The sequence below is a fragment of the Dendrobates tinctorius genome, unplaced genomic scaffold (genome assembly GCF_039654945.1).
Source record: "Dendrobates tinctorius isolate UK_male_01 unplaced genomic scaffold, ASM3965494v1 ptg000270l, whole genome shotgun sequence".
Lineage (NCBI taxonomy): Eukaryota > Metazoa > Chordata > Amphibia > Anura > Dendrobatidae > Dendrobates > Dendrobates tinctorius.
The window spans coordinates 3,141,177-3,166,363 of NW_027361937.1; the positions used below are offsets into that span (position 1 = coordinate 3,141,177).

At 45.7% G+C, this 25,187-nt stretch overlaps 1 protein-coding gene across 1 annotated transcript in view; it reads left to right on the plus strand.

Moving 5' to 3' along the window:
• The first annotated feature begins 20,889 nt into the window (after window positions 1–20,889).
• CD40 (CD40 molecule) overlaps window positions 20,890–25,187 on the plus strand; it is a 132,701-nt gene continuing 128,403 nt past the window's right edge. Inside the window, exon 1 of the mRNA XM_073559368.1 lies at window positions 20,890–21,183. Coding sequence (XP_073415469.1) covers window positions 21,136–21,183 — 48 coding nt within the window. The 5' untranslated portion in view covers window positions 20,890–21,135. The remainder of the gene's footprint in view (window positions 21,184–25,187) is intronic.

The following is a 25,187-nucleotide window of genomic DNA, read 5'->3' on the forward strand; positions in this document are numbered from 1 at the left end:
TTTCATTTTATTTGCATATTATGGTGGAAAAAAAGTATTTGGTCAGAAACAAGCAATCAAGATTTCTGGCTCTCACAGACCTGTAACTTCTTCTTTAAGAGTCTCCTCTTTCCTCCACTCATTACCTGTAGTAATGGCACCTGTTTAAACTTGTTATCAGTATAAAAAGACACCTGTGCACACCCTCAAACAGTCTGACTCCAAACTCCACTATGGTGAAGACCAAAGAGCTGTCAAAGGACACCAGAAACAAAATTGTAGCCCTGCACCAGGCTGGGAAGACTGAATCTGCAATAGCCAACCAGCTTGGAGTGAAGAAATCAACTGTGGGAGCAATAATTAGAAAATGGAAGACATACAAGACCACTGATAATCTCCCTCGATCTGGTGCTCCACGCAAAATCCCACCCCGTGGGGTCAGAATGATCACAAGTACGGTGAGCAAAAATCCCAGAACCACGCGGGGGGACCTAGTGACTGAACTGCAGAGAGCTGGGACCAATGTAACAAGGCCTACCATAAGTAACACACTACGCCACCATGGACTCAGATCCTGCAGTGCCAGACGTGTCCCACTGCTTAAGCCTGTACATGTCCGGGCCCGTCTGAAGTTTGCTAGAGAGCATTTGGATGATCCAGAGGAGTTTTGGGAGAATGTCCTATGGTCTGATGAAACCAAACTGGAACTGTTTGGTAGAAACACAACTTGTCGTGTTTCGAGGAAAAAGAATACTGAGTTGCATCCATCAAACACCATACCTACTGTAAAGCATGGTGGTGGAAACATCATGCTTTGGGGCTGTCTCTCTGCAAAGGGGCCAGGACGACTGATCCGGGTACATGAAAGAATGAATGGGGCCATGTATCGTGAGATTTTGAGTGCAAACCTCCTTCCATCAGCAAGGGCATTGAAGATGAAACGTGGCTGGGTCTTTCAATATGACAATGATCCAAAGCACACCGCCAGGGCAACGAAGGAGTGGCTTCGTAAGAAGCATTTCAAGGTCCTGGAGTGGCCTAGCCAGTCTCCAGATCTCAACCCTATAGAAAACCTTTGGAGGGAGTTGAAAGTCCGTGTTGCCAAGCGAAAAGCCAAAAACATCACTGCTCTAGAGGAGATCTGCATGGAGGAATGGGCCAACATACCAACAACAGTGTGTGGCAACCTTGTGAAGACTTACAGAAAACATTTGACCTCTGTCATTGCCAACAAAGGATATATCACAAAGTATTGAGATGAAATTTTGTTTCTGACCAAATACTTATTTTCCACCATAATATGCAAATAAAATGAAAAAAAAAACAGACACTGTGATTTTCTGGATTTTTTTTTCTCAGTTTGTCTCCCATAGTTGAGGTCTACCTATGATGTAAATTACAGACGCCTCTCATCTTTTTAAGTGGTGGAACTTGCACTATTGCTGACTGACTAAATACTTTTTTTCCCCACTGTATATCAATGGAGCATCTTATAGAGCCACCATTATCCTTTGTGTAGCACAATATGGGGCATATTTATCTATGGGGCATCTTATAGGGCCACGATTATCCTATGTTCAGCATTATATGGGGCATATTTTTTATGGAGCATCTTATGGGGCCATCATTATCCTATGTGCAGCATTATATGGGGCATATTTTGTATGGGGCATTACGAACTGTATGGAGCATTATATGGGGCTCCTGATTCAATATGGATATTCAAAAACATTTACCCTACTGTAGTCTCAATTAATTTTACTTTTATTGGTATCTATTTTTATTTTTTATTTAAATTTACCAGTAGCTGCTGCATTTCCCACTCTCGGCTTATACTTGAGTCAATAAGTTTTCCCAGTTTTTTGTGGCCAAATTAGGGGCCTCAACTTATATTTGGGTTGGCTTATACTTGAGTATATACAGTAAATAGGGAGGGATCGGAATGTATCAGACAAATGGGAATGGAACAATGCGAAAGGATTCATCCAAAAATAGCACGCAACAATCTCCAGTAGCAACGACGATCCCCAATTCAGCACAGCGTCTCCAAGGAGCTAGGAAGCAAAGCTTTTACTGGCAAGGAAGAGAAGGTCTGACCAGATTTTATAGGGAGACTAAATGACCAGGTAAGGAACAGCTGTGAGATGAAGCTGCAAGTTTCTCAACAGCATAGAAAGGGTTGTTAACCTCTTCAGCATCAAAGGAAACAAAATCCATTTAATATGAAACACAAACACACAGGCTAAATGGAAGATCTGTGATTTACAAAACGTAGTGACTTTCTAACCCCAGATATACCAGGAGGACGTGACCTGCTCGTGATGTCAGCTTGACAGTTTCCTCCAAGGTCATGAAAGAGAAAATGAAGCAAACCATTGAAATTATGCCTTCCAACAGCTAAAACTGTGTTTCTTGTTTGTGTCAATGTGCAAACTACATCTGATTCAAATGGATTCTTCCTGGAACCCACTTGAAAAGTGCCATAAAACCACCATCAAAAATTAACATAATGCACAGCAATATAAAATGCCACTAGTGAGCACATATTCAGTGTTTTGTTACTTGTTTTAACTGCTTTAGGGTTCGGAAACATTGAAGCGATAAAAAAAAGTAACATATTTATTCTTTGGTCCGATTCCATTTGTAAGCTGCCTGCTCTTATAGTGGAAATTATATTGAAAAGTCGCAAAAAAACACAAAACTGTTAGCGAAGCTGTTTAAAAAAATTGTTTAAAAGTGTTAAACTTTATTAAATAAAAAATATTAAAAAAATGTAGTAAAACATTCCCAATCCCTTTTCCTTCAGCTGAACATTACATTTATATACTGTAGTTCCCCATGGCTGAGTGTCCATTATCCGGGTCTCAGTCCTTCGCAGCCCTTATTCACATTATGTCACTTGACATGTGGTTAGGTTTTAATGCTAGGGTTAAGGTCACCTTTACATCATGGGATGGCTTTTACATTTTTTAATCAAAATTATGTTCTCGCGAGTGTGACGTGATTTGTTGTGTCATGTGCTAGCTGCAGCCAATGGGGGTCTCTCGTCAACTGCAGCCTCGTACTATGTTATCATGGCGGATGTCCTCCGACAGAATATTGATGAACTAGCTGCAGCCAAACAGCGGCCACTCATGGGTGATAGGTGAGTATCCTCTGTTTTTATATTAATTGAAGTCCTCAATTGATTAAGCTGCAGTTTTCCACCAGTGGATAATAACTTAAGGTCACAAACTCTAATTCTGAATAGAGATGTATCAGAATTAATATCGGGAATGTAAGAATTGACCAGACATTTCAGAAGAGATAACAGAGCCTCTATCAACCAAGTGACCCACCGGTGACAGCCAGTCTAATTTTACACATTATTTTAATTTCTTCTCCATCTGTCCCAGACCACACAGAACAGACCAGACAAAACATAAATTAATTCAGAACCCAGACCAGATCCCTAGAGAAATTTTACCTGTAAAACTTAAATTAACAAGCCTGTTTTTGTCCATGACAGAAATTTAAATTTAAAGAGAATCTGGCGACTCGGAAAATGCCGTTTACCTGCAGTATTTAACCAGAAGAAATAGAGTCAATCTGCCGATTAATAGAATTATAATACTATCCTATCAGTTGACTGAAAGTGCAACTACAGGAAGAAAATGATCGTATTTCCTCCCAGAAGCTGGCTTTCATTCACGAGGTGTGCAAAAACCAGCTACACTATAATGTGAGCAACAGCTGTAAGTGTGTCCCAGCACTTTGATTCACAGTTCACTCTGCAGATACACCCTGCACCCTGCCTGAGCTGTCAATCAAATTGATGGGGTGTGCTTACAACTGCTGCTCAATGTGTGCTGAGCGGTAACTGGATCCATACATTCAGCAACCTAGAAAGTGCAAAACTCTAATGCATTCCCTCATCATCTCCCGCCTTGACTACTGCAACCTCCTGCTTTGTGGCCTCCCCTCTACCACTCTTGCGCCTCTCCAATCTATCCTAAATTCTGCTGCCCGACCAATCCACCTTTCTCCCCGCTATTCCCTGGCCTCTCCTCTCTGTCAATCGCCTTACTGGCTCCCCATTACCCAGAGACTCCAGTTCAAAACCCTAATCATGGCATATAAAGCCATCCACAACCTGTCTCCTCCATACTTCTGTTACCTCGTTTCCTGGTACCTATCAGCACGCAACTTCCGATCATCTCTAGATGTCCTTCTCTACTCTACTCTTTTCTCCTCTTCCCACAATCGCATACAAGCTTTCTCCCGTGCATCCCCCCTCCTCTGGAACTCTCTACCCCAACATATCAGACTCTCGCCTACCATGAAAACCTTCAAAAGGAACCTGAAGCCCTACCTCTTTGGACAAGCCTACAACCTGCAGTAACCACCGATCCAACAAACCGCTGGACGACCAGCTCTGTCCTTGTGAGGTACAGCAGGAACACAGGATGCAGTAATGGACCGTAGGCAGAGCAAGGGTTAAAGGGGGCTTAATAATACAGTGGATACTCCACGCAGGGAGAAGTGGGGAAAGAGCTTACTTCAGCAGGGGTATAATAACTAAGAAAAACAGGTTTAGGTAACTAAGGCAAGGAGTTCAGAGGTAATAAACTTATCAAACCAACTACTTCAGCAGTTGGTTTCCTGGGTGTAAACGTTGGCGCCAAGGCTGTGATGTGTATTGGGTCTGGCATAATCCTGGAGAAGATGCCATCCTGGATCCTGGAGATGGCGGTGATTCCTCGTGGTCCTGGCGAGGGTCCTAGGTCCGGAAGATGAAGTGACGGAGGATAAAATCTATCCTGGGCAGAGGTTATCGCTGTGCAGCGACTTTATGCGGACTTATCATGCCACAGTTCAAAACGGCTCACCCGGCTTTCCTGCCGGTACCGGCGTGTGTCTATGTTCCGCCCACGGGCCTTGTGACTCACGGTCAGCGGTATCATGGATGTCAGTGGTGTCAGTGGTGTCAGCGTTAGCGATGTTGGCGGACATGGGACAAGTGTCTGTCAGCAGTCTCTGATCGTGGCGCTGTTGCCTGTGGTGTTCAATTGAGGGTGTGAGACAGGGGACAGTGAATGACGATGTACTGATGTGGGGGTGCGCAAATAATGATGGATTGGGGGTGGGGGATAGTAAATGATGAATTGAGGTTGGGGAATGAGGGACAGCAAATGATGAATTGAGGGTGGAGGAAAAAGGCTAGCAAATGATGAATTGATGGTGGGAGAAAGCAAATGATGAATTGAGGGCGGGGAATGGGGGAAAGAAAATTATAATGGATTGAGAATGGGGGAGAGTTAATGATAAACTGAGTATTAGTCCAGTCAAAATACGAAAAAAAAATCCTTTACCCTGAACAAATTCCAAGAAAGCGTTTTATTGTTTTTTTTGGTAGTATTACATGTAGGGAAAAACATACTAAAAGTTTACCAAGATAGGGTTACCACAAAGGGAACAAATGAGATGTCAAAGAATATGGCCGCCAAAGCTGTAAAATGTTAAATGCGACTCGCCTTTCAGTGTCTATCAGATTTCTTTTACAATTACTACTATTATTATATTTATTATTTAACGATTTATTTATCTTTTACAGAGCTGAGAATGATGGAAAGTCAAGAAACTTGCCCCTTATGCAGCCATGAAGTAGAAGATGATGGAGAAAGAGTGGAGATTGGTGCGAAAGGAGCTGAAGGGATCAATAAAACCAGTACTGAGAGGGGCGTTAGCACTGTGGTAGCTGCTGGAGCAGTGGTGCACAAGAGATGTCGTATGAACTACATAAACAAGAAGCAAATGGACTTGCATAAGAAATCTACTTCCATTCATCGTTCACCTGCCAAGAGAGGTACACGGGTGTCTACTGGATCCTATGATAGCACGACGCAGTGTTTGTTCTGTGGACATGAAGTGGTGAAGATAAGATATAGTAGTGATTTCGATGACTATAGCTTTGTTAAAACAGATGGATTTGTAAGGTCCATCTTGTCACATTGCAAACAGCGTAATGATGACTGGGCAATCACCATTCAGGGGAGAATCGCGTACTTTGGGAAGGACTTACATGCTGCAGACTGTCTGTATCATCGTTCATGTGACATTAACTTTCGGACAAATTACGGAATTCCTATGCTTCATGGTGGTGGATCTACTACAAAGAAACCGCGGAAGGTAGGGAGGCCGATGAACATGGACCAAGAGCAAGCGTTCTTGAGAATGTGTGCATTTCTTGAGGACAACGATGAAGAGCAACTGACTGTCACAGATCTTGCAAAGAAAATGACGGAGTATCTTGTAGAAGGAGACAGTGCTGCCTATAGTAATAAATGGCTGAGGTAAAGGCTGGAGGAGAGGTATGGCGATTCGCTATTCATAGCAGAGTGTGAAGGGTTGCCTAACATTGTAACGTTCCGTGAAAAGACCAGAATAATCCTGAGAGACTATTTCCGTAGTCAGGAAATGGATGAAGAAGCCCAGAAGAGAGCCATCATAGAGACTGCGGCCAAACTAATCAAGAGCGATATCAAGTCTAAGATCCCATCTTCAACCGATGAATATCTGAAGACTTCATCGCTTGAATGTCAGTCTGCCTTAGATTATCTCCCCCTGAGTTTGCTTTGCTTGCTTGAATCCCTCTTCGTTGGAAAGGACATTCACAGGAAGGTCGCAAGCATTGGACAATCAGTTGTTCAGGCTGTATGTCCCAGGGCTGTAGTAGCTCCATTGCAGCTTGGTTTAGCAGTCCAGCTTCATCATCATTTCAGGTCTGGATTTCTTGTAGACAGTCTCTCAGCCATGGGATATTGTTCATCATATTCGGAAGTTCAGAGATTCGAGGAAAACGCTGATTCTTCTGTTGGCTAAGGATGTACTCGGTGGTACCATAGACAGACTGGATATGGCACTGCTGTTCGCTGCGGACAATGTCGATCATAATATCATCACGTGAGATGGGAAGGGGACTTTCCACGGCATGGGGATGCTAGCTACTGTGACTCCAGAAAGGAAGGTCAGTCGCACTGTTCTCAGACGGAAGACTGCGGACTTGGAGATAGTTGAACAAAGCAGAGTTGATGTAAGGGAATACCGTTTCGCAAAACACACTCGCCGAAACATAAAATTCAAGCCCTTGCCATTTCTCGACGCCATTGGAACTATGTGAAGGCCGCCTACCTTTACCTCCAGTCTATGACCACTCTGGAAGATGATATGCCATCAGTCTTCCATAGATTTATGAATGGCTTGCATGTTGTAAGGTGGACTGATCAGTACTGGGCAGGCCTGGGTTGCGACACAGTCATCGAGCAAGCTCTGATGCGCTCCCTAAAAACTGCAGGAGGACTCACCAGAGGAAGTGGAATGTCCGAACATCAGAGGGCCTTGTGGACTCTGTCTGTGCCAGTGTCCTCTTCCTACAGTAATGCAATGCAGGGTTTCACTCGCCAGAGCTTTGTCACCAGTGAACAACACAAGGAGGCAAGAACGTCAAGGACGAGAAGAGATCATGAAGACCCGTAGAAAATTGCAGATAAACTCGAGACCTTTTCACCTTTCTCTGATGAAGTGTCTCTTCGCAACATTCTCACCGGTGTCAATGCAAGTAAGGATGTGAATGTCCATAACCTGTTCACCATTGGTAGAGAAATAGTGGCAACAATGGAGGGTCAATCACTGTTTTCAGTTAAGTACAAGCGGTCAATGAAAGCCAAGACCCTGGCATCCAGTGAGGCTATTGACGTTGCTAAGGACAAAACAATAGACCCTGCTCTTTTGTTCCAAAGGTTTCTTGTGGTGTCTCAAACTGCTGATCTTTCCCTTGATGAGGTGATGGCCTATGAACTTTCACCATACCCACTGTTGTGAACTCATTTTCTGGTTTACCTCTGGCTTGTGGTGAGGGTGGTGGAGCTGGCTGTGTTGACAGAGGAGTCATGAGTTCTCCATCCGGGCTCCCTCTAGTGGTGACAGTAGGTAATGAAGCTGATCTAAATGGCAGAGACCTGCCACCTGAGGAGGAGGACTGTGAGTGGACATCAGGAGTCTCTGACTGGATTTAAGACAGCCGACTCCCTAATTCTGTGCTGGTGATTTTTTCCTGCCCTGAGGTTCTGGTTTCCAGTTCTGTTCCTGCCTTCTCAAGCTAAGCGTGCTCTGCTATTTTTTCACATGAGATTTGGTCTGGTTTACTCAGTTTTTTGTGGTCAGCCAGCCCCTGCTGGGGCTGTGCTGAATTTCCATTCTTATGTCTCTGTTTATGCCAGTTTGCTTTTTGCCCTGATCAGATTGGTCTCTTTTTGCTCTGTCTTCAGAATATACCAGAGTGCTGATATAGGGAATTGAAGTCTAGCGACTTCAGGATTTTTGTTATCAGAAAGTGTTGGATATTTTTTGGCAGGGTTTTGTGCGTGATTGCAGACAGCATCTTTCCTTTCCTGTCCTTTCTAGTTAGTGTGGGTCCCATCTTTTGCTCAGCCTATTTTTCTATCTGTGTTTGTGTTTTCATCTTGTCTCACCGACAATACATGTTTGGGGGCTGTCTATTGCTTTGGGGTCTGCTCTGGGGCAGTTTAGATTTCCCCTTTTCTTGCTTTAGGCTTATTTAGTTCTCTGGCTGTGAAGAGGTGTCTAGGATCATCGTAGGTACGCTCCACGGCTACTGCTAGTTGTGTGGATAGGATCAGGGGTCTGCAATCCGCTTAGTTACCAACCTCTCTGGTTTTCTGTGGCTTAGCTTGCTTTGGTTTTTCCTCCTCGGTGACTCATTCATAACAACCCACCATCCCTCTTTGAGGCAAAACATCTCTTACGCAAACTAAACAAAGCACAACTGATGGCTGCTACAAAAGAACAGAGTTCAGATGACGCAGTACTCAAGGATGTACCAGAAGTGGAACATTATGTTCTTGACGGAGGTTCTCTTCTCCATCGACTGAAGTGGTCAGAAGGAAAGACATATTGTTCAATCGCTGAAGATTATGCATCTTTCACACTAAAGCACTATGGTAAGGCTACGATAGTATTTGATGGTTACATTGGAGGACCAAACACTAAGGACATTACCCATCAGCGACGGCGCAAAAAACGAACAAGTAACAAAGTGAACATTGCTGAAGGAACGAAATTTGTCGGGAAAAAGGAGGACTTCCTTTTGAATGTGGAGAACAAACAGTCTCTTATCAATCTCGTTTCACAGCGCATGAATGACGGAGGTTGCCATGTAATACAATCAGAGGGGGATGCAGATGTGGAGATTGTTAAGGCAGCAGTGTCAATGTCATCCAACAAAAGTACTAGTCTCATTGGCGAAGATACAGATCTTTTGGTGTTGTTACTTCATCAAGCGTCAATCAGCGATGGCAACAAGCTTTATTTCTACTCGGATAAAGGGAGTCCTGCAACAGTATACGACATTAAGGTTATGAAGAAGTTCCTGGGAAACCTTGTCTGCAGCAGTCTTCTGTTCCTTCATGCATTCACGGGTTGCGATACCACTTCCGCGGTTTTTGGATTCGGAAAAAAACTCGGTCTGCACAAGGTTTTGAAGGGAGACTCGGTCTTAAATAGCTGTGCTAAAATCTTTTCCACACCTAAGAAAAACAGAGCTGAGATTGAAGACGCTGGGTGTAAAGCGATGGTGGCATTGTTCGGGGGCAAACCTGGAGACAATCTGTCTGCAATGAGGTATTCTACTCTCTGCAAAAAAGTTGGTTCAGCCAAAATCTTTGTTACACCTGAACGACTGCCACCGACCTCCTCTGCAACGAAGTATCATGCCCTTCGGAGTTACCTTCAAGTGATGCTTTGGATGGACAATGGTGAGGCCATGGACACTACTGAATGGGGATTGGAATTGCAGAACAACGGTCTAGTTCCAGTGATGATGGATACTTCACCCGCGCCAGAAACACTTCTGAAAATAATTCACTGCAATTGTTCTCGTGGTTGTAGTACACTTCAGTGCATTTGCAAAAGACACAGACTTACCTGTTCACGGGTATGCGGACCATGTCAAGAAGGGCATTGTGACAATATGAGTGAGGAAGCAGTGTCTGATGATGAAAATAGTGACTATTGACCTGACACGCTTATTCAGTGATGAAGTAGGTCTTAAAATGCACTGTGTATTAATTCTATAATTTCTAGAAATGTACATATATGTCATGAAGTAATGGTCAGTCTTTACAGCAGATAGGATGTAAAGAAATTACTGTCAAAGTGGGGTGGGTAGAGCTGAAATCTCAGGGCCTGATAGTTGTTGATATTGATCGACGTGAATGTAATCCCATGATGACTCTTGGTACAAATGTAATTGAAAACTGTCTGTCCGAGGTTATTGTCTTGTTGCAACAGGTGGCTGAGACTGCTGGTTCCAGTGAACAACGAGTCCTGCAGAAGGAGATCCGAGCCCTGATGCAAAGACAACAGGTAGAACTCTCTGGCGGAGAAATTGGCAGTGTCAGAGTGAGTGATCCCTTCCCCATTGCAATACCCCCCAGATGTGAAATGTTGGTTTGGTGTCGGGCAGCTATAGGTCTTAGAGGGAGAGATTACCAGGCGTTGGTAGAACCAGTATACTCCGAGAGCAGGCCCACTGTCCTGACAGCCAGAGGGGTGGTTGACATATGAAAGGGGAGAGTACCTGTACGCCTTTTGAATTGTGGGGAGGAGGAGGCCACGATACCTCGGTACGCCACAGTTGCTAAGCTGCTCACTGTTAATAACAACTCTTTGCAGGCAGCAGAGCCCTTGGTCTCATCCGATCAGGTGGAGGACAATGGCTCTGTGAAGCAGCCGGAGGAGTGGTGCCAGCAACTGCAGGTGGGGACTGACTCTACGCCTTCATACCAGAAAAATGGGGTTTACAGAGTGACACAAGAATATGAGCGAGTATTCAGCAAACACCCACTAGACTTTGGGCAGGCAAAAGGGGTTCAACATCATATCCCTACTGGAGACCATCCACCCATAAAGGAGAGGTACAGACCTATACCCCCAACACAATACCAGTGTGCTAATAGTCTATTAAGAGAGATGAAGGAGGCAGGGGTCATCAGAGACAGTTGTAGCCCCTGGGCAGCTCCAATAGTGTTTGTAAAGAAAAAGGATGGTACCATGAGAACGTGTGTTGATTACAGGAAAATTAACAGCATTACACATAAAGATGCCTACCCATTACCTAGAATTGAGGAATCATTGGCTGCACTTAAAACTGCTAATTACTTTTCCACCTTAGATCTCACTAGTGGGTATTGGCAGGTTCCCGTGGCAGAGGCAGACAAGGAGAAAACAGCATTTACCACTCCAGTGGGTCTCTGTGAGTTCAATTATATGCCATTTGGGCTCTGCACAGCCCCAGGAACATTTCAACGGCTGATGGAGTGCTGCCTGGGACACATGAACTTTGAGACGGTCCTGTTGTACCTGGATGATGTCATTATTTTCTCCAGAACCTATGAAGATCATCTGGAGCACCTGGCTGAAGTGTTTGAAGCTTTGTCCAATTTTGGCCTGAAGGTGAAGCCCTCCAAGTGCCACCTCCTCAAGCCCAAGGAGCAGTACCTCGGTCATGTTGTCAGTGCAGAAGGTGTGGCACCAGATCCTGATAAGGTCACGGTCATCAGGGACTGGCCGAAGCCCAGCAACCTTCATGAAGTACGCCAATTCCTTGGACTGGTAGGCTACTACCGAAGATTCATCAAGGGCTTTACTGAAATAGCCACTCCTATGCAAAATCTTCTGGTGGGGCAGTCCAAGAAGACCAAGCAGAAAAATTCCACCTTTGAATGGACTGAAGAGTTGGAGAGATCCTTCACTCGGCTGAAGATGGCTCTCACAGGTGACGAAGTTCTGGCCTACCCAGATTGTGACAAACCCTTTGTGCTGTACACTGATGCCAGCAACGTGGGACTAGGAGCAGTACTGTCACAGGTACAGAATGGGAAAGAAAGAGTGATCTCCTATGCCAGCAGGAAGCTGCGCCCCACTGAAAGGAACCCTGATAATTACAGTTCTTTCAAGCTGGAGTTCCTTGCCATAGTCTGGGCTGTCACCAAAAGGTTCAAGCATTACCTAGCCTCTGCCAGGTTCACTATCTTCATGGACAACAACCCGTTGACTCATTTGGACACTGCAAAACTAGGTGCACTGGAACAGCGATGGAACAGCGATGGTGTTATGAGTCACCGAGGAGGAAAAAACAAAAAGCAAGCTAAGCCCAGAAAACCGGAGAGGTTGGTAACTAGTGGATTGCAGACCCCTGATCCTATCCACAACAACTAGCAGCAGCCGTGGAGCATGCCTACGGTGGTCCTAGATGCCTCGTCACAGCCGGAGAACTAAATAAGCCTAAAGAAAGGGAAAATCTAAACTGCCCCAGAGCAGACCCCAAAGCAATAGACAGCCCCCAACATGTATTGTCGGTGAAACAAGATGAAAACACAAACACAGATATAAAGATAGGTTGAGCAAACGATAGGGCCCTCACTAACTAGAAAGGACAGGAAAGAAAAGCTGCTGTCTGCAATCACGCAAAAAACCCTGCCAAAAAATGTCCAACACGTCTGATAGAAAAAGGCCCTGAAGTCGCTAGACTTCAATTCCCTATATCAGCACTCAGGTATATTCTGAAGACAGAGCAAAAGAGATCAACTGATCAGAGACAAAATGGGAATTCAGGCTGGCTGAACACAAAAACTAAGTAAACCAGACGAAAACTCATATGAACAATAGCAGAGAAAACTTAGCTTTAAGAAGGCAGGAACCAAACTGGAAACCAGAAGCCACAGTCAGGAGAAATCACCAGCAAGAAACTAGGGAGTCGGCTGCCTTAAATCCAATCAGAAATTCCTGATGTCCAATCACAGTCCTCTTCCTCAGGTGGCTGGTCTCTGCCTTTTAGATCAGCATCATTACCTCCCTTCACCAACAGAGGGAGTCCAGATAGAGAACTCACTACTCCTCTGTCAGCACAGCCAGCTCCATAGCCCTCACCAAACCCGAAAATGAGCTCACAACAGCTCGGCTATCAAACTGAGTTTACCATCAAGTACCGGGCAGGGCACAAGAATGCCAATGCTGATGCGCTGTCCAGAATGCCTAACCTACCAGATGCCGGAGAAGACCCTGAGGCTCTTGAAGAGATAGAGCTACCTCCCTTCCACCGGCCACTTGCGGCCCAGCGTGCTCAAGGAGTGAGAAACAGACGGTCTGGCTTGAAGGAGGTCACCCTGAACCCATTGCCCCATCATGATTGGGCAGAAACGCAAGATAGTGACCCTGCAGTCCGCCTGTTGAAGGAGCTGCTGACACGAGCTGACTCATGTCCAGAGTCGAATGCTCCTGAAGAAACTCAGCAGTTGTGGAAGGAGAGAGGCCGGCTGTTCATTTATGAAGGGAAGCTGTGTCGGAGGAGTATCAATGCCCGCACTCATGAGCTGGTTTGGCAGGTGATAGTCCCGAAGAGAGAGGCATCAATGGTCCTGGAAGCATACCACAATGGAGCTGGACACTTCGGATGGAAGAAGTTGGAAGTATTGCTCCGAGAGAGGTTCTACTGGGCTGGTATGAGGAAAGCCATTGAGAGGTGGTGCCGGGAGTATGGACAATGTAACCTGCGCAGAAAGGATCGGGACAGCCAGAGAGCTCCCCTACAGCCAATTATCACCAAACAGCCCCTTGAGTTGGTAGCCCTGAACCATGTGAAGCTGGTTCCAAGCCGGTCAGGCTACATCTATGCACTTACCATTGTGGACCACTACTCAAGATTCCTGGTAGTTGTGCCTGTCAAAGATCAGACGGCCAGGACAGCAGCCAGAGCATTCCAACAGCACTTCTGTAGACCACATGGATATCCTGAAAGAGTGCTGACAGATCAAGGTCCAGCTTTCGAGGCAGAAGTGTTCCAAGAATTCTTTAACTTGTATGATTGTAAGAAGATCCGGACAACACCGTACCACCCACAGACCTATGGCATGTGCGAGATGAACCAGGTAGTGATGGACCTCCTGAAGACTTTGCCTTTGGAGGAGAGGAATCTGTGGCCAGAGAAGTTGCCTGATCTGGTGGACCTCTACAACCATATCCCAGTGAACTCCACCAACTGTACCCCAGCCTATTTAATGAGAGCCAGATCTGGTAAGCTGCCTATTGACTTAGACATGGGAGTCCTGACACCTGAAGTAGCGTCAGCAGATGCTGATTGGGACACGGAGAGGCAGCAACAGTACCGGAGAGTTCAAGAATGCGTGGAAAGGAGTCTGGCTCAGGCAAGGCAAAAGCAGGAGAAGCTTTACAATCAGAATGCACCTGCCGTTCCTTTGTCGCCGGGGGAGCAAGTCTTGAAAAGGAAGAGAAGATTGCACAAATTGGATGATCAATGGGAAGCTGAACCTTATACCATTCTGCCCTCGAACCTTGATAATACTAAGGTATGCCTTGTTAGTAAAGATGGAGGAGAGACCTTGGCAGCGGTATCGAGAGATCATTTGAAGTTGTGTCCTGACCAGTTAAAAGGAAGAAAAGAAGAACCAGATGATATCCAACCCATAGTGGAAGAAGAGAAGGTCAGCACAATGCTTGGAGAATTCCCTGCGAATTGGACTAAAGTGAACGATGCTATAGTGGTGCCAGTGTTGCTGTTTCCCCAATTGGTAGCACAGGAAGATGTGACTCAAGGAAATCCTGAGGATCAGGAAAATCAGGCAGCAGAAGCCACACCAGCAGTAGAGCCAGAGAACCCTCGCCCTGCCAGTGGTGAACCTGTTGTGCCCCTGGTGAGTCTAGGAGTTCACAGACAATCTAGTATCCCTGTGTTACATAGAACACCCAGTAGTGTATCCAGTACATTACCCACTACACCAGTCTTACGCAGGTCTACCTGCACCACACAAGGTATACCACCCCTTAGATATCGTATATAGCCAAATAAATGTAAATGTTGAAATTATGTATGTATAAATATGTAACTGTTCTTAAGTTTTGTGCCTACAGGTAACCTGTAAGAGTTTCCTTTGAATTTTCCTGGTTTGTTTTATGGACACTGAACCACAGGACTTGTGTGTGGTCAAAAACTTTCACCATTTGCCCAGGAATGGACCAAGGACATTGATGCTTGGACTTGCCATCATAGGACCATTTTTGAAGCACTTGGTTTTTGTACATTTTTCATTTTTAAATCTTGAACAAATAATATTGTTCAACTGTTTTCATATGTTTTATGTTTTGTTCAGCCCAGGAGTGCTGACTTGCACTAAGGGGGAATGTGGCGCCCCCAGAAGTATGGTCGCCACAGTGGCTTTGCCTTCCTCCAGGGGAGGGTAATGCCAGGCTTGGAGGCAATGATGGGTCTCTCTCGCAGTCAATCCATACATGCAACACAGTTCCACTCCAGGCAAGCAGGGGGAACTCTGAACCAGGATTAAGGGGAGGAGTGCTCTCTGAGGGCCAAGAGGAAGGAGTGGGCAGGTAGTCTGCGGAGGGTGAAGTGTGCAGACGTGGAGAGAGAAGCTGGAGGTTGAGCTGGGAAAGGAGAGCTCCCTCGCAGTGAGAGCGCAAGAACTGGAGCCTGGTCTCCACGGCTGTACGGATACTAACGGTCCTACAGCAGATACCAGAGGAGTAGGAGGCTGTAAATGCCCTACTCCCGTCTAAGACTTGAGGCACAACAGCAGCTCGGATAGAGAGCCAGGACTCAAGAGAGGAGTTCCCGAGAGAAGCTACAGCTGTCTGGTGTGCAAGTAAGGTTTTTGGGAACATCTGACACGAGGAACTTCAGAGTAACTTAGTACTTGGAGTACTTCATTCAAACAAGCGCTAGGAAGGAGACTGCACAGCCCATCTGCTGAGAGAGATTCCCTGAGTTGCTTCCAGGCTAGCCTGCTCCAATACCATCTGTAATCAGGACCCTGGACTGCAGTTATCAAGTAAAGGTACAGAAATTGCACCCCGCTGTGTCTTGTCTGCTTCCTACCCTTACGGCACTGCTACATCCCCGTGCCTACCACCTCTACACTGCCCTGGGACTATAGCTTCACCTGTGGGGAGCTTTTACACCCTTGCTGCACCCTACCATCAGTCCCAGCGGATCTGCATGCAGCGTCGGCTGAACACCTCCCTTGCCGAACACCACAGGTGGCGTCACAAACTATTCCATTAACTACATTCCCCCATTACTTGGGCGCCCAGGGCCACGGACCGGGTCACCGCTGCTGTGACACACTCCCCTGACACCGGCCCGGTACCGAGTACCCCACAGCCCTGGGAGGGCGACCCAGATGGTGTAGTACAGCAATGATGTTGTAGCCCTCCACAGGCAGAGCTGTAGTCCCAGGGAAGTGAGGATAGGTGTTTAGGAAGAGAGTGCAGTGTTTGGCACAGAGATGTAGCAGTGCTGAAGAGGTGGCAGGAAGGAGGCAAGGACACAACAGGGTGCAGTTTCTTTACCTTTACTTTGTAAGTGCAGTCCAGGGTCCCGATTACAGATGGCACAGGAGCTGATTAGCCTGGAAGCAACTCAGGAATCTCTCTATGCAGATGGGTTGTGTAGTCTCCTCTCTAGCACTTAATTTTAGGTACTTGCAGTACGGTGTTACACTGAAGTTCCACTTGCTTATTCCCTTTAGAACTCCCTCGTATGGCAGACAGCTGTAGCCTTCTATCTCCTTTGGCTCACACGTCGCTGTTGTGCCTCCGAGTCTTAGATGGGAATAGAGCATTTACAGCTTCCTATTCCTCTGGTTTCTGTTGCAGGACCGTCAGTATCCATGCAACCTTGGAGACCAGGCTCCAGATCATGCGCTCCAGCTGGGAATGAGCTTCAATTCCCTGCTCAATCCCCCAGCTCCTCTCTCCATGTCCACACATGTTGCCCTCCTCACAGAACTGCCTAATTTCCCTTTCTGGCCCCCAGAGAGCAGCTCTTCCCCCAGTTTTGGTTCAGAGCTCCCTCTGCTGGCCTGGAATGGGAATTGTGTTGTGTGTATTAATTAACTGCTACAGAGACCCTTCATTGCTTCCAAGCCTGACATCCCCCCCCCCCGGAGGAAGGCAATGCCAGTGTGGCGACCATACTCCTGGGGGCGCCACATTTCCTTAAAAACGCAGTGTAGCTGCAACTACCTCAGTGTGGAGCCGAGTGAGCCGATCTACCACAACGTGTATGTGTATATGCATGTGTGTGTATGTGTGCATCTATGTGTTTATGTAAGTGTTTATAAATGTGTATATATGTTTGTGCATGTGTATGAATATATGTGTATATGTGTGTGTACGTATGTGCATACAAGTGTATGTGTGTGCATGCATGTATGTACTGTACGTATGTGAGTGTATGTATGTACTGTATGTGTGTGTGTGCGTATGTATGTATGTTCTCTTAACCTCCTGGCTCTTACTGAAACCTGGATCCAGCAGTCAGATACTACCGCTGCTGCTGCTCTTTCATACGGGGGGCTACACTTCTCTCATACCCCAAGATCAGACAATAGAGCTGGTGGAGGCGTTGGTCTGCTCCTATCACCAAAATGTACTTTTCAGGTTATCCCTCAAGTACCCTCACTTGTCTTCCCTTCTTTTGAGGTCCATGCCGTCAGACTCTACACCCCCTTCTCCATGCGAGTGGCGGTGGTGTATCGTCCTCCCGGCCCCTCCCATCAGTTCCTGGATCATTTTGCCACTTGGCTTCCACATTTTCTCTCCTGTGACATCCCTACCCTCATCATGGGAGATTTTAACATCCCCATTGCTCTTCCCCTCTCCCCATCTGCTACTCACCTTTTATCTCTAACCTCCTCATTTGGCCTTTCGCAGCTTACTAATTCTCCAACGCATGAAGACGGAAACTCCCTCGACTTGGTCTTCTCTCGGCTTTGTGCAGTGGATGATTTTGCAAACTCCCCTCTCCCGCTCTCTGACCACAATCTTCTTTCATTCTCTATAAAGAACTGCCAGGCTGCTCAGGTCACCCCCACTGTCCAGACTTATAGAAACATACAGGCCATTAACACCCAGAAACTTCTGAAGAACTTGCAGTCTTCATTGGCCCCTATCTCCTCCCTCTCATGTCCTGATTCTGCATTGAAGCATTACAATGAAACACTTCAAAGTGCCCTGGATGAATTTGCACCCCCTATAAATAGAATACCACAACGCAGACGGCGACAACCCTGGCACACGGTGCAAACACGTTTCCTGCAGCGGTGCTCCAGGTGCGCCGAACGTCTGTGGAGAAAATCCAATCTACACGAAGATTTCATCCATTTTAAGTTTATGCTTAGAACATACAACACTGCCCTTCACCTCTCCAAACAAACCTATTTCAACACCCTCATCATCTCACTGTCCAATAACCCGAAACGTCTCTTTGACACTTTTCATTCTTTACTCAATCCAAGAGTACAGGCCCCAACCACGGAGCTCCGAGCTGACGATCTAGCCAATTACTTCAAAGAAAAAATTGACCAGATCCGACAGGAAATTATCTCCAAATCCCCTCATACCATGCACTGTCCTCCCTCCCCCACTGCATCTAACTCACTCTCTGATTTTGAACCAGTCACAGAAGAAGAAGTAAGCAGGCTCCTTGCATCTTCTCGCCCAACTACTTGCACCAGTGACCCATTTCCGTCACATCTCCTCCAGTCCCTTTCCCCTGCTGTCACCCCTCACCTAAGTAAAATATTTAACCTCTCTCTCTTCTGGTATTTTTCCCTCCTCATTTAAGCATGCCATCATACATCCACTACTTAAAAAATCATCCCTCGACCAAAACTGTGCCGCTAACTATAGACCTGTCTCTAATCTTCCCTTCATCTCTAAACTCCTGGAACGCCTGGTCCACTCTCGTCTTATCCGCTATCTCTCAGAAAACTCTGTTCTCGACCCTCTCCAATCTGGTTTCCGCTCTTTACACTCCACTGAAACTGCCCTCACTAAAGTCTCTAATGATCTGCTAACAGCTAAATCAAATGGTCATTACTCCATGCTAATTCTCTTGGATCTCTCTGCAGCATTCGACACTGTGGATCATCAGCTCCTCCTCACTATGCTCCATTCCATTGGCCTCAAGGACACCGTTCTCTCCTGGTTCTCCTCCTATCTCTCCGACCGCTCCTTTACTGTTTCTTTTGCCGGTTCCTCCTCCTCTCACTTTCCCCTTACTGTTGGGGTTCCTCAAGGATCGGTTCTAGGCCCCCTCCTCTTCTCCTTGTACACTGCCCCTATTGGTCAAACAATCAGTAGATTTGGTTTCCAGTACCATCTCTATGCTGATGACACCCAATTATACGCTTCTTCTCCTGACATCACGCCAGCCTTTCTAGAAAACACTGGCGATTGTCTAAACGCTGTGTCTAATATCATGTCCTCACTATATCTGAAACTGAACCTGTCAAAGACTGAACTCCTTGTGTTTCCTCCCGCTACTAATGTACCTACACCCGACATTGCCATTTCCGTGTGTGGTTCCACTATTACTCCCCAGCAACATGCCCGCTGTCTTGGGGTCATACTTGATTCCGAGCTTTCCTTTGTCCCCCACATTCGATCACTGGCTCGCTCTTGTCATCTGCACCTCAAAAACATTTCTAGAATTCGACCTTTTCTTACTTTTGACTCTGCAAAAACTCTTACTGTTTCTCTTATTCATTCTCGTCTGGACTATTGTAACTCTCTTCTAATCGGTCTCCCTCTTACCAAACTCTCCCCTCTCCAATCTGTCTTGAATGCTGCAGCCAGGATCATATTCCTCACCAATCGTTACACCGATGCCTCTACCTTGTGCCAGTCATTACACTGGCTACCCATCCACTCCAGAATTCAGTATAAACTTATTACCCTCACCCACAAAGCCCTCCATGGCTCAGCACCACCCTACATCTCCTCCCTTGTTTCAGTATACCACCCTACCCGCGCCCTCCGTTCTGCTGATGACCTGAGGTTAGTATCCTCAATAGTCAGAACCTCCCACTCCCGTCTCCAAGACTTTACACGTGCCGCGCCAATTCTTTGGAATGCACTTCCCAGGTCAATACGATTAGTCCCCAATCCCCACAATTTTAAGCGTGTCCTGAAAACGCATTTATTCAGACTGGCCTATCGCCTCAACACATTAACCTAACCTATCCCTGTGTGGCGGAGCCAAAAGTTTTACCATAACCAGGTTCCCAGCATCATGTTCCCACATGCTTTATGCATCCATTAGCCCTCTGTGTCTGTACTGTTACACACTTAACATTATGGCTGGTCCATACAATCAGGGCAACTGTTACCACCCACCTTTCGTGTCTACCTCTTTCCTCATAGACTGTAAGCTTGCGAGCAGGGCCCTCACTCCTCTTGGTATTTGTTATAATCTACTGTATGTGATTATTGTTATGCTGTAATGTCTATTGTCTGTACAAATCCCCTCTGAAATGTAAAGTGCTGCGGAATATGTCGGCGCTATAAAAATAAAATTTATTATTATTATTATTATGTATGTACCGTACGTGTGTGTACGTGTGAACATATTTGTTTTTGGTTCATGTATGATACCATAATTGTGAAGAATAGGAAAATCAACCAGGCTCTTTATAGGGTCACCCACCAAATAATCAAATTATCTCAGAACCATTGGATTCAACCACTGCCCCCACACACACAGAGATTCTCAGGACAGGGGTCGTCCCATTCATATTGTCACCAACACCAAATCAATATAAAAATCAATAGGAAATAAATAATCATTATTCTACTATTAATATTCAAATTCTTATTACTATTGTGAAGAATAATTTCAACAGAAAGCTTTCATTTGTATGTGTTGTAGAAGTGTGTGAAGTTCCCTTACAGAAATCCCCTAGTCCTTCCTGTAATCCATGTAGTTCCCAGTTTCACTTTCACTCGGCAGCAATCCTTGGGCGGGTTTGTAATTCAGAACACATAATAAAGACTTGTCGGCAGAGGTCCTGGGTCATTGCAGGTGGTGCTCTAACTGGTTGGACTTGCTGAACCTTCTGTGTTCTCCTGTTGTGGTTATCATCATCCTAATCTTCATGTGATGCTGTGTTCCTGATAAATCCTCTGGGGACCCTGAGATCCTGTAGGACACAACTGCTGTCTAAAAGACTCCACTTGGGACCATCCTATTGATATTGTCACTTTTTGAAACACTGAGGTCTTGCAATGTCCCCTTGGATTATACTGTTGGTCCTCTGTGTCTGCTACTGCCAGGTGAGACATGACGGAGACTACCGTACTGTAATCACAACTATTACAGTATAATATTATTTGTATAGTCACAAATATTCATAACCAGCAAACCTGATGCTGCTCTGCCCTCATGTGTCTAGCATCAGTCTTTGCTCTAGTTTCCCCAAGAGTTAATATGTGTTTGTTCCTCATTTCTGATACCGGTAATTTCCAAGCACCTGCTGTTTGCCCCCTGGGGACCTTATCTAAAGTCGGCGAAATGCTGTGTACTAGCTAAATGTGTGTATCCCACTGGTAGGCTAATTTTATGCTATGATCGACTAATCTTTTCTGTGTTAACAATGAATATATCTTGGAAAGTTGTATACTGTGGCAGTACTGCTGTTTACAGAATAACCCACGGAGAATTATGTTTAATGAAGCCACCGTTCAGTAAAAATTAATATAACCAGAAAATACCAAGAAGCAAGTGAACAATGAAGTTAAAGGGGATTTGTCACCCCATTTTTGGACTATAAGCTGCAGCCACAGCCATCAGGGGCTTATCTACAGCCTTCTGTAAGGCTGTAGATAAGCCCCCGATGTAACCTGAAAAAGAAGAAAAACGAGTTAGATTAGACTCACACAGGGACAGTTTGGGTCCGGAGGGTGTGGCGGTTCGGTCCGGCGCCTCCCATCTTCTAACAGTGACGTCCTCTTCTTTGCTTCCCATCGTGGCTCTGGCGCAGGCGCACTGCTCTGCCCTGTTGAGGGCAGAGCAGAGTACTGCAGTGCTCAGGTGCCGCACCAGGTCAGAGAGGTCCGGCACCTGCACACTGCAGTACTTCACTCTGCCCTCCACAGGGCAGATAAAGTACATCTGCGCCGGTGCCGCGACCGGAAGCAAAGAAGAGGACGTCATCGCTACAAGATGGGAGGCACCGGACCGGACCACGACACCCTCCGGACCCGAACCGGACCTGGACCGACTCTGGGTGAGTATAATATAATTCGGTTTTTTTCTCTTTCAGGTTACATTGGGGGCTTATCAACAGCATTACAGAATGCTGTAGATAAGCCTCTGATGGTGTTGCCTGCAGCTGATAGTCCAAAAATGAGGTGACAGATTCCCTTTAAAGACAATTTTCAACTGTTTCTTTTGTATCAAGCCTAAAATTTGATATGTGCTGTAGATCTACGGAAAAAGTTTACATATAAACCAGCTTAACGAGATTTCTATTGTGGCCTATCAGTGGTTGTGACGTATTGTGCCCTCTTTCCACTGTCGTACTGGGATGCCAACTGCACAACATAAAGAAGGATTTTTCCAGCGTCTCCAGGAGATAAAATAATAATTGCTTTATTGAGAATATAAAATCTTCATACCATCAGGTAAAAACGACATAAAGAGGCGTATGGAGGGGAGCAATTCCCGACGCGTTTCACCCTGAAAGGTCTTAATCATGGAATGCCATGATTAAGCCCTTTCAGGGTGAAACGCGTCGGAAATTGCTCCCCTCCATACGCCTCTTTATGTCGTTTTTACCTGATGGTATGAAGATTTTATATTCTCAATAAAGCAATTATTATTTTATCTCCTGGAGACGCTGGAAAAATCCTTCTTTATGTTGTGCATTCACTATACACCCGGGTCAGGGTGTTTCCGTGCGTCGGAGGTGTGATCAGGAGTGAAGAGGGGTGAGCTGAATACTTCTTGTGTGGGATGCCAACTGCTCCACTTTTCAGCTACATGCAAGTGTGACGTTATCCGAGCTGCCTAGAATGATGATCTTTTGTGCAAACCAACTGATGCACAAGTGTTGTGCTCCTTTATTGGATGATAAACAAACTATTAAGGTTGCAGGATTATTGTGAAACAAAAGTTCCTACTGACACTCATTCACAATAATCTTGCAGTGTAAATGGACATTTAGTTATATATTTCCTTGTCCATAAGATGACACTAAGGTGTGGTTATGTACTGTAGCAAGACCAAAAAAGCTTACCAGTCAAGGTTGGTGTCAGACCAGCGTTTGAAATATTGTCTGAGTTTCATCCAGAAAACTTGGACGATTTTCTGCCAAATTGTCATCCAAGTGCAATCTGTGTGTTCGCTTTTATGTCCAGGTGCCATCCATTTTTACACTTCAGCAATTTAAAATGTACATGATCTTGTACAAATGTCCTGGGTTAATAATGGCAATGTATCCGTAAATATCAAAAGGTAGACTGATGAACTCTTTTTGCACACCCATAGACATGTATAGGCGATTCTCATCCCATAATCAAAGAGAATAGTACATGCTGTGATAGTTCTTCATGTTATTTAAGGAAGTTTCCAAATCCTGAAATACTAGTAGTAAAGAAAGCAAAAGCAAAACCTCTGTAAATGTGGATGAGAGTCAGGGAGTTTTCACAGCTTTGTCTATTTGCACGAGTTACCGTATATACTTGTGTATAAGCCGACCCGAGTATAAGCCGCCCCCCTTAATTTTGCCACAAAAACAGGGAAAACTTATTGACTAGCGTATTAGCCTAGGGTGGAAAATGCAGCAGCTATTGGTAAATTTCAAAAATAAAAATAGATACCAATAAAAGTAAAATTAATTAAGACATCAGTAGGTTAAATGTTTTTCAATAGCCATATTGAATCAGGAGCCCCATATAATGCTTCATACAGTTCCTAATGGGCCCCATAAGATGCTCCATACAAAATACACCCCATATAATGTGGCACAAAGTTTAATAATGCCCCCATAAGATGCTCCATAGAATAATATGCCCTGGCCCCATAAGACGTTCCATATATTATGCCCCCATATGCTGCCTCCATAAGATGCTCCTTTGAATATGCACCCATACGATGCTCCATTGAATATGCCCCCATATGCTACCCCCATAAGATGCTCCATTGAAAATGCCCCCATATGCTGCCCCCATAAGATACTCCATTGAATATGCGCCCATATGCTGCCCCCTTAAGATGCTCCATTGAATATACCCCCATATGCTGCCCCCGTAAGATGCTCTATTGAATATGCTTCCATATGCTGCCCCTATAAGATGCTCCATTAAATATGATTCCATATGCTGCCTCCATAAGATGCTCCATTGAATATGCTCCCATATGCTTCCCCCATAAGATGCTCCATTGAATATACCCCCATATGCTGCCCCATAAGATGCTCCATTGAATATGCCCCCATATGCTGCCCCCATAAGATGCTCCATTGAATATACCCCATATGCTGCCCCCATAAGATGTTCCATTGAATATGCCCCCACATGCTGGCTCCATAAGATGCCCCATAGATTATTCCCCCATACTTTGCTGCTGCCGCTACTGCAGGTATTAAAAAAACCCAACATACTCACCTCTTGTTCCTGGGGGCCAGGTGCCGGTGTATTGAGCAGGTGGATACCGGCGCGCTATGGGGGACAGGTGTCGCCACTCACTCAGGACCCGGCACCTGAGATATTCACCTGTCCCAGTTCCAACGCTGCTCGCCACTGTCTTCCTGCCGGGTCCCTCTGTCTGTGACTGTTCAGGCAGAGGGCGCGCACTGACTACATCATCGCTCCCTCTGCTGTCTGAACGTCACTGACAGATGGACCCGGCGGGCAGACAGGGGCGAGCAGCTTTGGAACTGGGACAGGTGAATACAGCATATACTTACCTCCCCCTGGCGCATCTCCGCAGCCCCATTCTCCCATGGTATCCCCTCCTTCCTTCAGCGGTCATGTGGTACTGCTCATTAAAGTCATAAATATACGCATATTCATGACTTTAATGAGCGGTACCATGTGACCGCTGTAGGAAGTAAGGAGTCTGAGGGACAAGCAGAGGGGCTGCAGAGACCGCGCCAGGGGGGTTAGTATGATCTGACACCCCCACTCCCCCTCCCCCACCTACCCCTTGGCTATATGACTCGCGTATAAGCCGAAAGGGGGACTTTCAGCCCAAAAAAATGGGCTGAAAATCTCGACTTATACGCGAGTATATACGGTATATTAGGTTTCTTGATAGTCCTACTTGTTAAAAGATC